Source organism: Glycine max, chromosome 3, assembly GCF_000004515.6.
Source record: "Glycine max cultivar Williams 82 chromosome 3, Glycine_max_v4.0, whole genome shotgun sequence".
Taxonomy (NCBI): domain Eukaryota; kingdom Viridiplantae; phylum Streptophyta; class Magnoliopsida; order Fabales; family Fabaceae; genus Glycine; species Glycine max.
In genome coordinates, this window is record NC_016090.4 from 41,559,248 (window position 1) to 41,575,287 (window position 16,040).

The following is a 16,040-nucleotide window of genomic DNA, read 5'->3' on the forward strand; positions in this document are numbered from 1 at the left end:
TAATTTGCAACATAGACTATTCGGCTTTAGGCTTACATATAACTGTATAAGTTACATCTCGACACCGATATGGAGCCATAAATATGGGAGTCCATAACATGAATGCCATTCTTGATAGACAGCAATGTCTTTAAAACAACTCGAATTCTACATGCTCTCCTACTTTACACTCCAAGTACTTAGCACCCTTGCCCTGTGGGTTCACCATGTCTGAAACTCCAAAATCATAAAAGTCTGGAAGTTCTGGAGGGACAGCGCAACGAATTAAGGCCCAGTTAAGGCCCTCGAAGAAGGGGTGCTGTTTAATCTCAGCAGCTCCTTTCTCTGAACCCAAACGGTTTTCGGGCTCTTTAACCAACAACCCTCTAATCAGATCCTTTGCTTGGAAACTAACATTTGGGTGCTTGGGGAATCGAAGACCCTGCAACACTACGTTGGCCAATGTTTCTTCATTGTTTGAACCTTTAAAGGGTGTTCTACCGTACAAAAGTTCATAGAGAAAAACACCAAATGTCCACCAGTCAACTGCAGCTCCATGTCCCTCTTCTTTGATGATCTCAGGAGCCAAGTATTCATGTGTGCCAACAAATGAGTTTGATCTTGCATCAGTGGGCTCAGCCACAAGCTGTGGCAATGATCTGACCTGGGCTGCAAGATCAACTTTTAGTTTCCTTGCTTTTGCAGCAGCGGGTAGCAATCTTGGGCTGAAGCATGGAACTTGACAAGATGGTTCAATGCAAAATGGCTCAATGCAACTTGCTTGTGCACTTAGACCTGAAATTTTTGCAGGGTCAACATCAGAAGATGATTTCAGAAGCGTTGGGTTAACAGCACACCTCAGGGACAGATCAAAATCTGTGAGCATAATGTGGCCATCTTCCCGAACAAGAATGTTTTCGGGTTTCAAATCACGGTAAACAACTCCAAGCATGTGCAAGTACTCCAAAGCAAGGAGAACTTCAGCAACATAAAACCTGCACGATACATGTATACAAGATTCAGAAACAGGCAATTGATGCTTCCGCTATATTGAGTGGAAAGAAATTATTACCAAAATAATAAGTAATTCAAACAATATCTCCTTTGTCAATGATAAAGAAAGGGCAATAATAACAGAGGGCAGACTAGTGGAGAATACTGCAAGGTTTTAGAAATACAGGGTACAGTGGCAGTAAGAGACTGGAGATTCAGTAGGTGGATACAGGAGGAAAATTACATTGATTGTTGAAGCATAGGCAAAGGAAAATGTGACACAATCACATTGCACAACCAAGTTGCACTAAAGCAGACAGAGAACATAGCAGAAAAAGCCTTGTTAATCATGAAGCACAACCAAAGTGAAAAAAACTACTCACTTCATTTCATAACTGGTATGATTTGCAGGGAAATAGATTCTACTGGTTAAACAAGTCGCAACAATGTAGAAGTGTTCTTAATTTATGCAGCAACTTAAATTCATAGAACCATATTCACCATAGTGCAGCAATAAAGTATATACTATACAGAAGAAACATGGGCAAAACCTATTGAATACACCAGATAATAACATACATGCACGACAAAACATGAGAATGAGCACAAGCACTGTAAGAATAATTTATCAAAATTAGATATACTTGTCTATACCAGGAAATACTTGAGCAGTTGAGACATCTTATCATTTATTGCACATCTAAAATTTAGTAGGTGGGTGGATGCATATAACTTCAGATCGAACAGAAAATAAAATGCTAATATATCACTGCTCTTAGTATCTTACCTTGCTGCTGGCTCCGAGAAATATCTACCAAGCTGCTTCTGCCGTAGAACATGAAGATCTCCACCTGGACAATACTCCATGACCAGACACGATAGATTATCTGATGTAAATTGTGCATACATTGTGGGAAGAAAAGGGTGATCCAGGATCCTTAATATTTCTCTCTCAGTTTGAGCCCTAGGCATCTTCTCTCTTCTTTCCAAAAATTCATTGTCCATGACCTTAATAGCAAACAGGCAGCTAGTGCCAATTAGTTCCGCAAGATATACAGTCCCAATGTCTCCACAACCAAGTTTCTTTAAAAGATTGAAGTGTCTCAAGCCCAAGACTCCATGCTGCATTTGAGCATGTCGTATGGCTGCCCACCTGACATCCTTTGACATGTGAGGCCTAGTGCTACGACTTGAACCACTTACGTTGCTCTCATCACTGGTACTTGTACTACTACTGTACTCACCTTGACTACTCTTTGAACTTTGTGAAAAATCAATTTGCTCTTTCAACTTGGTGTTCTTCACTTTTGCACCTGTTTTGCTTTTATTAACACTACTTGACACCAAACCAGGTTTATTTGAACCAGAGTGTACATTACTCAAGTTTACTCCATCTCCAGGACTGATAGAGTCCAATGCCACAATATCTTGGTTTTTTTCTTCGCAAGTATTTTCCAAAGCACACCTACATCTCTCACAAATTAGCCGAGGTGTACCAGGAACTGGCTTATTGACTTCATTGGGTGTAGGACCATGCAAAGCAGAACCTGAATCCTCCTTTTGTTTCTTCTTACTCAGATTCTTGTTCTTGATGACCGATTTAACAGTGCGAGGGGCATGGCATGGCGGTTTGTTAACTCTGTTGTCATTTACAGAAGTAGATGACGATACTGTTTGCAACCTACCTTTCTTCCCAGTATTTGACATATATGCTTTATTTCCCAACTTTTTAGGGGAGGAAGCATTTTTGGGCACCTCTGATTTGCTTCCAAATGTATTATAAAGAGAGGGAGAAGAGGCAGATGCTTGTTCTTCTGTTTCAACAGGTACCACTCGTTGTGATTGAATCCCAACTTTACTTGATGAGCATGCCAAATCACTTTGTATCAATGAACTCCCAGCATCATATTTAGTAGTTGCAACAGCAATTTCCCAAGAAGAATGAATGTTTCGGCTCGACGATGCAATTTGGGAAGTTTGATAAGATTGAGAGGTTTTCTCCAAGGAAAGGGATTTGCCTTTTTCTGGCACTAGAGATATTTCAATTTGATGTCCCTTGCTCTCAACAAAGGAAGACCCAGATCGACAGGTTTCAGCTACAACTGAATTGTACAATGTCTGTATCTTCCCAACTTCAGATAATCTAGGAGAAGCTGTTGTTGACTTTGATAATCGTTTCATAGCAGCCATTTCTGATGCCTTGGATATACAAAGGTCTCTTAATGCTTGCTTCAAATTAACGGACTCAGAAGTCCCAACTCTTGGGGACCGAGGAACACCCGTTGTAATTGGCTTTTTTAATGCACTTTTCAGCCTAGGACTTGTACCATCTTGGAAAAGGCTCAAATCCCTTGATGAAGATTTAAGAGCAATCGATTCAAAAAGCTTGTTGATATCATCGTCTAGATCATCCTTGTATCCCAATTTCAGCACCGAAAGTTTATGATTTTTCTCAGATGTGCTACACTCAGAACTGGACTGATAAACCCCAGGAGCTTTCCTTGTATTTAGCTCCCCCCTTGCTTCAACTATTTCACAAGTGCCAGAGAATGAACCCATTACAAGACAAACTGCTCAGCTAACTTGACTTTCTCATAGTAGAGGTAACACAAATGTTGATTCTCAGTTTTCAAGTCACTACTCACTAGTTCATTTCACATATAGTGTATCAGACACCAAAAGATTACAATTCAAGGAAAGAGAACCCAGCATCCAAATCATTCTTTGATCAAACCAAAATTGAAGACTGAATGGTACATCCACTCTTTTTACCAGCTATATGACATTTGAAACCCTGCTATAATGGCCATTGGCCAACATTTGAAAGCATCAGAATACTAAAAATATAATATGAAAAATGTAATTAAAGTAAGAAACAGGGAAGAAAACTAAGATAACAGATAATGTGAGATCAAAATAAGTATAAATAAAGAAACTTATTACATAACCTCCCACAATCCCATGATTTTCCCTTCCCCTTCATTTTCTTTTCATTCCTCCACCTCCTAACCCTCACAAATACCCTCCCCAACCAAACAAACCCTAAGAAGCAAACAATTAGGACCAAATAAAAATATATTCAAGTTGAGATAAACACAACAATTTTAGCTGCCATTCATAACTTTTTGTGCACATGCTTCTGTTCGTAACAACATTTCTTACTAATTGTACGCCACACTCAAGTAAAAATACCCAAATCAAGGTCCTTTGTTATTCTTTAAACCATTAAGACCCCTCCCCCCTCCCCCCCTCAAAAAGAAGAAATAAAGGGAGAGGGACTTGTCTTTAAGTGTTCATGTAACCAATCAGTCAACAGATCAGGAGAAATGCAGAGCCAGGCGAATCCGTGAGCCAGTTTTTTGTCATTGTCCATGAGCACATTACCCTATCACGAAAGTAAGGGGTGGCCCTGTGAATTTAGGATCCATCTCCTTCCCTAAAAACTGGTCCCAACACCAAAACTCACCAAAAGAATTAAAAACAAAATATCCATACACACACATAAGTGGACGAAGTAGAATTAAAAATCCAGTTTTCATACACTAAAAATCCAGAGCAGCTGAAAAGTAAAAGGACTCAAACCGCAAAAGAAAAAAGTTGAAATCTGAGTTCACAGTTGCAGAGATGTACGGTATAAACAAACAGTGTTACCAGAGAGAGATTGAGTGTGTGTGTGTGTGTTGAAGATATGCATACGTATTGGTTCAATGAGATAACATTAAAATGAAGCAAACACGTTTCGATCGGAAACGGAAGCAGTACCTGCAAGTGGAAGCGAAGTTGAAGAGAGAATGGCACATTGACGCAGCAGCTTCAACTGAAAAGAAGAAAAACCCTAATAAACGCGAACTGAAGCCACGGAGGGAGGAATAATGGTTAGAGAGAGAACAGAACAGAGCGAAGTAGGGAGTAATATGCTTCTGTTCCGTTTTCAGCAATGGCACTGATTGCTTTTTCCAGACAGGACCCCACCCATGCTACAGAAAATGTGAATACTTACATAAATTCTTCATTTATGAAACCGAAAATGTTGAAAAGACACATGGGAGTATAATAATAAGGGTATGGTGGGGATTTTAAATTGGATATTATATGATATCAAGTCTTCCCATTCCCATTCCCATGCTTCTTTTGTTTTGGGTGAGCCCTACATGCGCTCTTTATTTTATTTAAATAATAATATCTCAGTTCTCAGATTTTGTCTTTTCCTACAATTTTATTTGAATCTCAGATACTCCTTGCCTATATAATTTGTATATTTTGAAAATTAAAATAAAACAAAATTCATAGTATCCTATGTGCTTCATTTAACGAATAACTTTACTGAAAATGTGCCACGCCTAATTTATTGAGCTGGCTCTTCAATTAAATTTCGATAGTACTCTTCGAACTAATTTATTGATGTCGTGAACATACATGTTTCATGCCCCTGTTATGTACGCGTAAGATTGTTTAATTAAGTTAAAAGAAGTCAAATTATCACTAAATTTTTAATTTTAATGATATTATTACACTCGATTTTTTAAATAAAATTTTAAATTTACATTTTATAGACAAAAAACATAATAAAATAACACAAAAAAATTCGATAAATATTAGTCATGTTTGAATGCATCATTTTAAATGATATCGTGATTAACAAAAAAGGTCAACTTTTTTGTTTTAAGCAATGCCAAATTCCCAATGAGTGGTTATTATTTTAATTATTAATTAAAAAATAAAATGAACTGATTCGTGCTGATTTCACAGTCAAATGAGAAATGAAAAGCAATAAAAAAAAATATTTAAAAGAAATGATGAGAAGAGGTGTTTGCAGTTAAAAGAAATGATGAGAAGGCAATTTTGCAGTCAAATGAGAAATGAAAAGCTGTAAAGAAGCAGGTTTTCGGTTTTCCCAAGGAAAAATTGAATCATCCTGTTAATCATGCTGCTCTCCATACTTACTTTTGTATTATTACTGATTGTTATTGTGACTCTAGATTCCAGAATCTTAAAATTACAAATCACAAATCACATTACCAGAACCACAAGTCTTATTTATATATAGACACTTTTATATTTAAGTATGCACATGAAAGTATTAAACTACTTTATCAAGTATTTTGACCCTTTGATATATATTATTATCCTAAATATTTATTCTTATATAATAAATTTTAATATTTTGAGATAGAGTCCGAACTTTAATTTAAGAAAGTCGAAAACAAAGAAATATATTAGACAGGAAAAAAATTAAATAGATAGATATTTTTTTATATATTTTAGGGTCCATGGAATAAATTTATTATAATCTAAATAAATTTCAAAAAAAATGGGAATGATCATGACCACACTAGGTCACCCCTCCCTCTTTTTCTATGAGTACTCACTTTAGGGAGTGAGATTCTCACTCTTTTAAATAATTCACTTTTAGATTATTTTATTCTTTTATAGTAATTTTCATATACAACTAATGAGATTGACTTTATAGGATTTTACTCTTTTATAGTAATTTTCATATACAACTAATGAGATTGACTTGTCATAAATTAGGTATTGTAGCGTAGAACATATTTTTTTAATGCCTAAACATGAGACAAACGCATATTATATCTTTATCCACTTGACCAATGATGTAATTACTACCTTTAAAATATTAATCAATTCACAAACCTCAGATTTTTTTTTTATCAATTCACAAACCTTAAATAAATTGATAAACTAATAACAAACCACCTAAATCAAAAGTAGAGTGGTGTTAGAGACTAATCTAAATTCTTGCTTAATGTCTAATGATAGTTCAGCTGATTACATAGGAAAATAACATGTCTGAAAATCTTCAAATATAGAAACCAACCGATCAATCATTTTTTTCCTATGTTAAGGAACAGTACTAAAACCCTTTGACAAAAGCGAACAGAATCAGGACATGAGGATTATATGAGCAATCATGTGAGCATAAAGAAAATATAGTATTCAAAAAGTTTTTTTTTTTTTTACCTTTAGTCATTAGCCCAATAGTTGGTGAAGGCGAGAACAGGATAATATTGCTAACAAAAATAAGTTGATTATTGGGAATTGCTACCAAAAATAAGTTGATTATTGGGATTCCCTATTTGTGTCCCCAACCACACAAAGGGAGGAAAGAGAAAATTTTAATTAGAACATTCTTTGGATTTCTTGTTTGAAACAAATATACAGGAATGACACTGAAACTTTTCTCATAGCTATTGGTTGTAAATAAATTTATTTATTTCCTAAAAAATTCAATTTGTTGATTTTTATAAAAAATACTTATATTTGTGATTGAATTATAATATAAAATTATTTTACATGTTAGTGTATGATCATTAAATTTTTATTATAAATGCAATCATAAAAATATCTATTAAAAATCACTAAACATTGTAATATATACAACTCATCTTGTTTTTAGAAATTGCAAATCCTAAGTTATTTTGATTATCATCGTGCAATTTTATTTTATTTTTATCAAAATCACTTTTAAAACAAAGGCAAATACTAAAATGGAAAGATTTTTTAATTTTTCTTTTTTAGAATATTGATTAGCAAGATCCTAAAATCAAAAGTGTCCAACCATAAATGTTATAACAAGATCATTTTTTATTAAAATCAAGTTAATTTAAAATCTAAGTTACATTATTTATTATTTTTTTATTTTAATCAAAAACTCTAATCCAAATTTACACTAAGTGATGGGCATGGCCCAAGGCTAACAAAACAACAGCACCGTTAAGCTAGGCGTATGGAGTAATGGAAGGTGGGCCATTGGGCTTAGCACAATAATGGAGTCACCGGACAAGTAGGATACCTTGTAGAGTATGCTTGGATGAGATAATTTAAAATTCTAAAGAATTTTAAATTATGAGATTTTTAAATATTTTAATTTAAATTTCTTTATTTTTAAAATTTTGTATTTGGATATAACCTCTCTCTTCAACAATCATAGAATTATCACCAAATGACAGTTTCAGATTTCAAACCAAAAACCAAACCCAAATTCTCCTCTCTCCCTTAAGCTCAACCTCTCCCTCTTCAGAAAAAGCTTTAAATTGTATCCTACTGCACCAGAAAACTCTCCATCTCCCTTATCCCGCACACACCACCATAACCACAATGGCGGAAGAGCCCAAAAACAATCCACCACCGCCGGAACCTCCAATCCCCTCCAGACCGGATGTCGTGAAGGAAATTGCAGCTCCGACTTCAACAACGACGTCACAACCAAGTACCGAGATCGTTGCTCCTTTGGTGCTAGCTCGGAAGCAGAAGCGTCGTCCGAGTGTTCGCCTGGGGGAGATCGACGACCAACACACCTCCGTGCACGGCCACGACTCGCACACGTGCCGCTCACACATGCCGCCATGGAGCTGGCGGACTTCGAAGGAATCTTCCAGAACCTCGAAGGCGCGCTCCGTGACGAACCTCGCGAACTAGAGAGAGAAGAGAGAATTGTTACAAAATTTTCAAATTCACTCCTTGAAGATAAAATTTGAAATTCTATTCTTTCAACTAACTAAAATCTTTTTTAAAATTCTAAAATTTTAAATTCATTTTACTAAAATATTCAAATAATTACTTTTACTAAAAAAGAATTTAATTTCCTATAAAAAAATATATTGCCTATTAAATTACCCTATCCAAATACACTTGTAAGATTTTTATAGTTTGAATTCAGATGCAGTATAATGAACTTATGTTAATCACTATTTTAAAAAATGAAATTTATATGTTTTTTATGAAATCAAGAAGAATAATTATTTTATAAAATTAAATTAGCATAAAAACACATACACCTTATCTTTTCACAAACAATAACAACTAGTCCGAGAATTCCAAGAGGGTATATTAAAGCATTTTCTATAAGGATACATTTGTAACAAGGTTAAACATTAAGTCCTTATCTGTTTAATAAAGTATTGGGTAGGCTTACCAAGGACATATACAAGATTATACCTAATTATATTTTTTTTTTACAAATGATATAATTTTATTGAAGAATCAAGTGAAATAATTAACTTTATACTTAAGATTTGAATATAAACTTTGGAAATAAAAGGTTTTTGTTAAAGTAAGAATAATATTGGGTATATAGATTGTACATTTAACAAGAGACAAAAAGAATATGACTTTAAAGTAAAATAAGAGAAGACGTGATATTACAAGTTTCTAATTTTAAATATTAAAATTAAATATATCATGTTATCTTTAACAATATAATGACAGTAGTTCGATACTTTGATTTGATGTCTTCACTTTCCTTAAGTCTTCACATCTTAACTACATTAATTAATCTCATTCTCCCCATTTCATAATTAAAAATTTACTCTTCAACTGTGCATTCCTAATTTTTATTTAACCCCATCCATTTCTTTCTTTTATTTATATTTTATTTATAAAAAAAAAAGTGTAAATAAACACAAAGTGTTTCTCTTTCCCCTAATCACTCACAAGTTCCTTTATCAGTTAGATTTGATATACTTTTAAAAGCACTAATAAATCGATTAGACACATGCATGGGAACAACTTAGATTTATAAATTTCGAATGAGAACAAATGTAGTATGATATCACATGGGTGTGCTGGGAAACCTAACTTAATTACGGCGAAAGGGATGGTTTTTGGGTTTGTCTTTAAAGCCAAGGTACACACAACTTAGAGAGAGTTGGAAAGCAACCCAACTTGATCTCCTCTCTAGAAGAAACAAGAACCAGATAAACTCCAAATTAAGGGCTTTTACATCGTCTCAAGCGGTTGGAGCTTTATAATTTGAGTTTTTCTGGTTACTAATGTGTGATCACATTGTTGTACACACCCATCAAAATCCAAATAATGGATATGTATGTATCAGCATCAGCAAGCAAATATATCTAACTACCGACTTTATAGTAAAAGTTATGGGAAAATAATATGAGGATGGTCCTTTAGAGTCTCCCTCCTCCCATACAAGGTTGGTTGCTTTTTCATAGTCATAGTCACAATCATACTACATTAATGAAATGGCAATAAAGCAATTATGAAATAGACACCAGTCTTTTCTAGGATTCTTTGCCCCTTCTTCAAATCGTCTAACTTCCATGAAAAAATCTGAAAAAACAAAAAGGAACACAAGGTGTAATAGTATCTTGAATTATTGCTTCCTATGTTACTCGCTTCAAAAAATGTTTTTTTATTTCTCCACTATTTAACTTGAGTTTTTTCAAAAAAATAAAATAAAATTTACGTATTCTTTTACAGAAAACAATCTTACTCAACCGGATAAGATTGACAAAATTTTTCCTCGGATGAAAAACAGGACTAATTAATTTCTAGTTGGTGAATTTAAAACTGGAAGCCTTAGATTTCTATTAGATGAACCATTATTTTTACGGTGACCAATCAATACTATATTTTGAAATTTTATTTTATTTAATTTCTGAATAAATAATTCAGAGCAGTTTGTTTAAATTAATATTGTAAAATAAATAATAGTATAAAATAGACAACATTTGTTAACGATGTTTTTTTGGAAGAAAATTAACATGGTGTGCCAGTGAAGTGTGAAGGACGCCTTGCTGTTCTGAGACATGTGTCAAAAAGCTTCTCATTTCAATATTGCAGTGCCGTTTTGCAATTTGCAAGCTCCCATCCAACTTGAATTTTTGTTTTAGGTTGTAAAACATATTTTAAAAATTAATTTTCAAAAAGTATTAGTAAGGAAAAAATATGTCGATTAGAAAAAAAATATTAATAACAGAAAACTAAAACTAAAATTAAAACAAATAAAAAATGATTTAATTTTTTTTTTACTTTTTAGAAATAAAAAATATTAATTTTCAAAAATCACTCTTATTGAATAAGTTTTTTTTATATTTTTATATACGAAATAACTCCCATAAAAAGAAAAAGAAAGATATTAAACTATTTAAAAAAATTAAATAACTCCAATACTTGATTTATAAGACAAATGATCTATTTGATTATTTATCTTATTTATTTGATTTAATTTGAACATTTATCTTTTGAAAAAATTATTTTAATCCTTTATTTTTTTAAAATAGGTTCAAAATAGTTATTTTGTCCATCAAAAATTGACATTGTTAATAATTATAAACATTGATGGTTAAAATTGCTAAAAAAATGTGTTTATAATTTCCCTCGCTCTACTTCTATCTGCGTAGACCCAAAACTCAAAATCTTCCCTCAAATTCCTAATCCTAGAACCCTAACTATTTCCTAGTATTAGTATTATACCTAGACGTGATGGAGTGGCAACCACGGCACCCTATGAAGGGGTCCAAGGTCCAAGAAGGAATTGAAGCCCATATCAGAATGCGAGAAAGCACCAACACACTCTGTGCCCACATCCTCAAAGTCAACAGTGGTTGCAACCTCTTTGAAAATGTCCTCATCTGCGTTCGCTAGTACGGTATTTGTATCCTCAACAATAGCAGAATGGCCACAAACGTGAGTTTGCGAAAACTAGCGTCAGCGAGCACGATGGCCACTCTTCATGGCAAGTTCGAGATACTATCCATAACAGGACCATTCCTTCCTTTGTCGGCACCGTTGAAGGCTATGTGTCTCAAAATATAAATTGTGATCACCACCACCACCGACCTTCTCCACACCCCTACCTCAATTTCTTCCATTTGTCATCAACAAAGGCTAGAAGCATGACATTCTCCTCATTTTCGCTGATTTGTTCTTGTTTCATTGTTTGAGGTTTATTTGTTAGGTTTAATAATTTGATTTTGGGTTCTAGGGGCTTTGAATGTGTGGATCATGTTTTGGGATTTTTTTAACTTTTGTTTTCAAACTATCAGTTTTTTGTGGATTTGTTAAAGGGTATATATGTGCACTTTTTCTTATAGTTTCTTGATAATTTCAAATGCTAAACTTGAGTTGTTGTAGTTGTCATTAAGTTCGTTGTGTTTTGGAAATGAGAAATAATTTGATTTTGAGTTTCTAATAGATAACATGTGGTGGGTCATAAAACTTTGAGATTTAAGAGAAACAAGAAATACTATAAAATTGTATGTCTGCACAGGAAGAAGAAGAAAGAGGAGGAAGTTGAAGAAAAAAAAATTATATTTTGTAACGATTTTTAACGAACAATATTTTTATTTCATTAACGGTATTAATTTTAGATAAACGAAAGGATTATCTTGAATCAATTTAAAAGATAAAAGATCAAAATAAACTTTCTAAAGATAAAGGATGAGATTGAACAAAAAATAAGATAAAGGACCAAATAAATCATTTGGTTTTATCTACATAAATAATTTTTGTTATTTTTGTACAAGTACTTGTTAGCGTTAAATTGGAAATTTTCACCAAACATTGTGAGCTTGGATTGCAGGCTGAGTTAATTCTTAGGACAGAAAATAGTAGAAGAAACCTGCAAATTCAACTGATGATTGCAGGGATAGAGTTAATTCTTACTTTTTAGGACACACATAGTAAAAGTAAACCGGCAAAATTTCTGACCTCTGCTGGAGTAGAAATAATCAAATTACCAAACTCTGATTATTGCTATTGGCTTAAAAGTAAGGATGCGTATGGATTTCAGAAGAAAAAGTGACACTTCATTGTCCACATTCCCTATCCTTCACAAACTAACGTGGTTTCAATACAAGGAAAAAAAAAAATACCTCAATAAGTTTTTTTTTTTTTTTTTTTAAGTTTACGCCAATAAATAAGTCAGTGACATTTAATTGTACTAATCTCATTTAGAAAACAAACATGTTTACTAAATTACTTTTAGATAAATAAAGAACTTTTAGAGATAGTCCCGTCTAATAAGTTTTTGAGAGGAGCCATTAAATAAGTTAAAATTACTTTAAATGTGCTTATACATGAAGCCTATAATAAGCCTTTTTTTATCTTTTGCTTATTCAGACCTTACTCTAGTTTTTTTTTTAAGTTATAAGGTTAACAGATTTTGGAGTACAAGAAGCTGAAGCTAAAAACCTTTTACTTGAGAAGTTGAAGATGCTTATAATGAGGCACTCAAAGCCAAGAATGGGAAAACCGTGATTGTTAGGGAGGCTACATTGATCTAGAGCTTAGTGCAGTTTTGAGACCCAATAAAATGCTCGCGTGATCTACTCAGTAATAAGTGGATATTTTTAACTGCACACAAGTCCTACTTTACCTTGTAATTTTAAATTGTAAGAATGTCATTAATGTTGTAGTGCCACGACTTTCTACACCTGGTATAGCTACTTTCCATGAAGGATACTGGGATACAATGCAAACAAAGGAAAATTTAAAGGAACCGATTTCGCGGGACTCGCTACTAATTCTGACGAGGAGGCATAGTTGCCTCTAAACTGTAGACGAGATTTGCATTTTTAAGTCTACAAAAAACACTTGGCATGCTGCTTTCCATCGATTATTCAAATAAAGGAAATCATGTTGAAGGACGGCTAGGTCTAGAGCAATTATGTTGTTGCCATTGAAGGAAGGACTCTCACAACCATGTTCAAGTTCAAAGGTCTGGTAGTCTAAACAATGTCCTAAAAAAAAATTGCTGAATTTTGTCAACCGTAACTGTCATGCCATTTATCATTGATTCAGACTGTTTCTTTCAAAACAACGACTCCTAATGTACATGCTGAAAGTGATGTTGCTACTTTTCTAACAAGAATTGAACATATAGAGCTGCAGAACAGGATAAATTTCTCTAGTCTCCCAAGATTTCTCAAGTACTTACCGCATGTTTGCTCATACGTCTAGAGGAACATTCAGCATGAAATTTTGCATCTCCACAGAAGCTTCCTGCGTTTTTTAGTCATTTGCCATAACTTTCCACATTCAAACATATTTCTAAACACACTATAAATCCTGGTTAGTTTTTTCATGCTCCTCTAATGAAAGCCTCTTCTCTAGTTTCATGCTTGCTGATGTTGTTACTCATTTTGTGTAAATGTGTTTACTCATTATAGGGAGATCAAGGCAGCTGAGGATGGGAAAACAGTTGAGTATGATTACCTTCCACACTTGTCTTGGAAACCCTAAGGGGACAACATCCATGAGACAGTGGTATTTGGAGATAATAATCAAGAATCACCAAGGCCTAAGCTAGGGACATTAGAATAATAAATATGGGAAAGTTGTTGGGACCTTTTTAGAGAGTGGAACTCTTGTGGAGAACAAGGCTATTACGAAAGTTGCAAGAGAATAATCCCAGTGAACGTAAACACGAGAATTCCTTCCTATATATAGCGCAAAAGATTTCCAAGTCAAATCCTATTTTCTAGACAAGATTTTGTTTTACTGGTGACAGCACAAAACTAAGGAAAAAACTTGATCCCAAATTTTAATCGCATAACCTAATTCCAGCGGCTAGACAACACTGCATTCTATAAAAATAATCTATCTACTAAATACCAACGAAAAACTAAATGAAGGATAGAGTATATAACAGTAAATCAGGGAAGAAAGTTCAATAAGTAATCAATATTAAACCGAAATCTTTCAACCACACAATTCATTGGCTTTGAATAGTACTACTTTAACCAAAAATAAAAATGACAAAACTAAGGAACTCTAATTCGACAATATGTTCCGAACAAAGGTTTAAAAACCCTAACAATTAATCAAAGAGACTGAATCCCATATCCTGCATCACAAACAAACAGAAAACGAAACAATCAGATACTTCTCAAAACAAACCAAGCCATTGCGGTACATAACATAACATAACCTAATTAGAAAAGTAAAAAAAAGCGGCATTGACATATTTGTGTTGAATCCAAATCTAACAAAGTACAACTATTAAATAGAGTTAAAAAGAATTAGATTGAAAAAAAACTTACGTCATCCGATTCCTCCTTCTCTTCAACCTTTTCCTCCTTCTTCGATTCGGCGGCAGCCGGTGCAGCAGGGCCACCGCCGGGAGCGGCAGCAACGGCAACGGCGGCGCCACCGCCAGAAGGCACGGAGGCCAGCTTTTCCCTACCGGAGGCGATAAGCTCCACAATGTCTTTGCCCTTAACTTCAGACAAGAAGTTGCTGATGTTGTCATCGTTCGCGTCAGCTCCAACTGAACATCGAATATTCAAAGCCAAATCAAATCATATATAAAATTTAAATTCGCGTCGTTGAACAAATAAGTCGCTAAAATTAAATCTTAAAAAAATAACGAAAAGGAAAAACAAAAGTGTACCGGAGCCAAGGATGTCCCTCAAGTCATCGGCGGAAGGGGCTGCGTTGCCTCCCAAAACGGCGAGCAAGTAGGCGGCGATGACCTTCATTTTGCGCCGGAATGTTAATATGTGGCAGAACTGAGAGTGAAGGGAAGGTGAAGGCGAAGGAAGATAGGTTATGAATTCTGTGATTTCATAAATAGGGTTTAGGGCTCCCTTCGGCTCAATGATCGGGTTCTAGGGTTTTGATTTTTTTACCCATGGGCTATGTATTACATTTGATCCAACAAATGTTTTGGGTCACAAACAGGCTGCCTCGGGTGTTGCTACTTGCACTCTGCAATTGCGCAATTTTCTCATTTTCCGTAAGTCTCATAGGAATTAGCCAATTTATATGAGGCTTATGGGTTAGCCGTAAGTTTTTTTTTTAATTTTTTGTAAAAATATATTTTACGAATTATTTTAAAAATTAATGGCTCAAACAGAAGTCGAACCTGTGACTTTCGTGTTATTAACATAACATTCTAACCAACTCAGTTAATATATATAAAATAAATAATATTGCTATATATATTACTAAAATTTATAATGTATATTTAATGCGCAAGTAAATTTAAATAACAAATTTTGTGACAATTAATTTTGATATAATAATTAATATATTTATATATATAAATTGTAAATAAAAATCATACGTTTATTAACATAAATCTACTAATATATTTTTGACCTTATTATAATTGATTTTGATCTAATAATATATTTTTTTTACATATATAAATTTTAAATAAAAATCATAAGTTTCATAAAAATTCATATATGTAAACATATTAATTATTATATCAAAATTAATTATCATAAAATTTATTATTTAAATTTATATGCGCATTAAATATACATTAAAAAATTTAATGTTATATATAACAACATTATTTA

General features: G+C 33.5%; 2 protein-coding genes across 3 annotated transcripts; both read right to left on the bottom strand.

Annotated features, from left to right (window-relative positions):
• Positions 1-8: 8 nt before the first annotated feature.
• Positions 9-4,976, bottom strand: LOC100792120 (serine/threonine-protein kinase D6PKL1). 2 transcript variants are annotated; one of them, XM_003520641.5, is made up of 3 exons: positions 4,735-4,976; positions 1,760-3,766; positions 9-974 (listed from the first exon to the last, which is right to left on the bottom strand). In XM_003520641.5, the coding sequence occupies exons 2-3, from the start codon at positions 3,529-3,531 to the stop codon at positions 131-133; spliced, it is 2,616 nt and encodes an 871-aa protein (XP_003520689.1). In that variant the 5' UTR covers positions 3,532-3,766; positions 4,735-4,976; the 3' UTR covers positions 9-130. The 2 variants fall into 2 exon arrangements, with proteins under 2 accessions (XP_003520689.1, XP_006577064.1); XM_006577001.4 differs by having other exon boundaries at positions 1,760-3,769.
• Positions 4,977-14,400: 9,424 nt separating this feature from the next.
• Positions 14,401-15,464, bottom strand: LOC100817491 (60S acidic ribosomal protein P2-4). Its single transcript, XM_003521402.5, has 3 exons — positions 15,125-15,464; positions 14,775-15,001; positions 14,401-14,578 (listed from the first exon to the last, which is right to left on the bottom strand). The coding sequence occupies exons 1-3, from the start codon at positions 15,210-15,212 to the stop codon at positions 14,552-14,554; spliced, it is 342 nt and encodes a 113-aa protein (XP_003521450.1). The 5' UTR covers positions 15,213-15,464; the 3' UTR covers positions 14,401-14,551.
• Between the last annotated feature and the right edge of the window lie 576 nt (positions 15,465-16,040).

Coding starts and splice junctions, on each gene's coding strand:
- LOC100792120 (XM_003520641.5), bottom strand. CDS start 3,531: ATGGGTTCATTCTCTGGCACTTGTGAAATAGTTGAAGCAAGGGGGGAG. Junction 975..1,759: donor TTCTCGGAGCCAGCAGCAAG/GTAAGATACTAA, acceptor TGTATCGTGCAG/GTTTTATGTTGCTGAAGTTC.
- LOC100817491 (XM_003521402.5), bottom strand. CDS start 15,212: ATGAAGGTCATCGCCGCCTACTTGCTCGCCGTTTTGGGAGGCAACGCA. Junction 15,002..15,124: donor GAGGGACATCCTTGGCTCCG/GTACACTTTTGT, acceptor TTCGATGTTCAG/TTGGAGCTGACGCGAACGAT. Junction 14,579..14,774: donor AGAAGGAGGAATCGGATGAC/GTAAGTTTTTTT, acceptor TTTGTGATGCAG/GATATGGGATTCAGTCTCTT.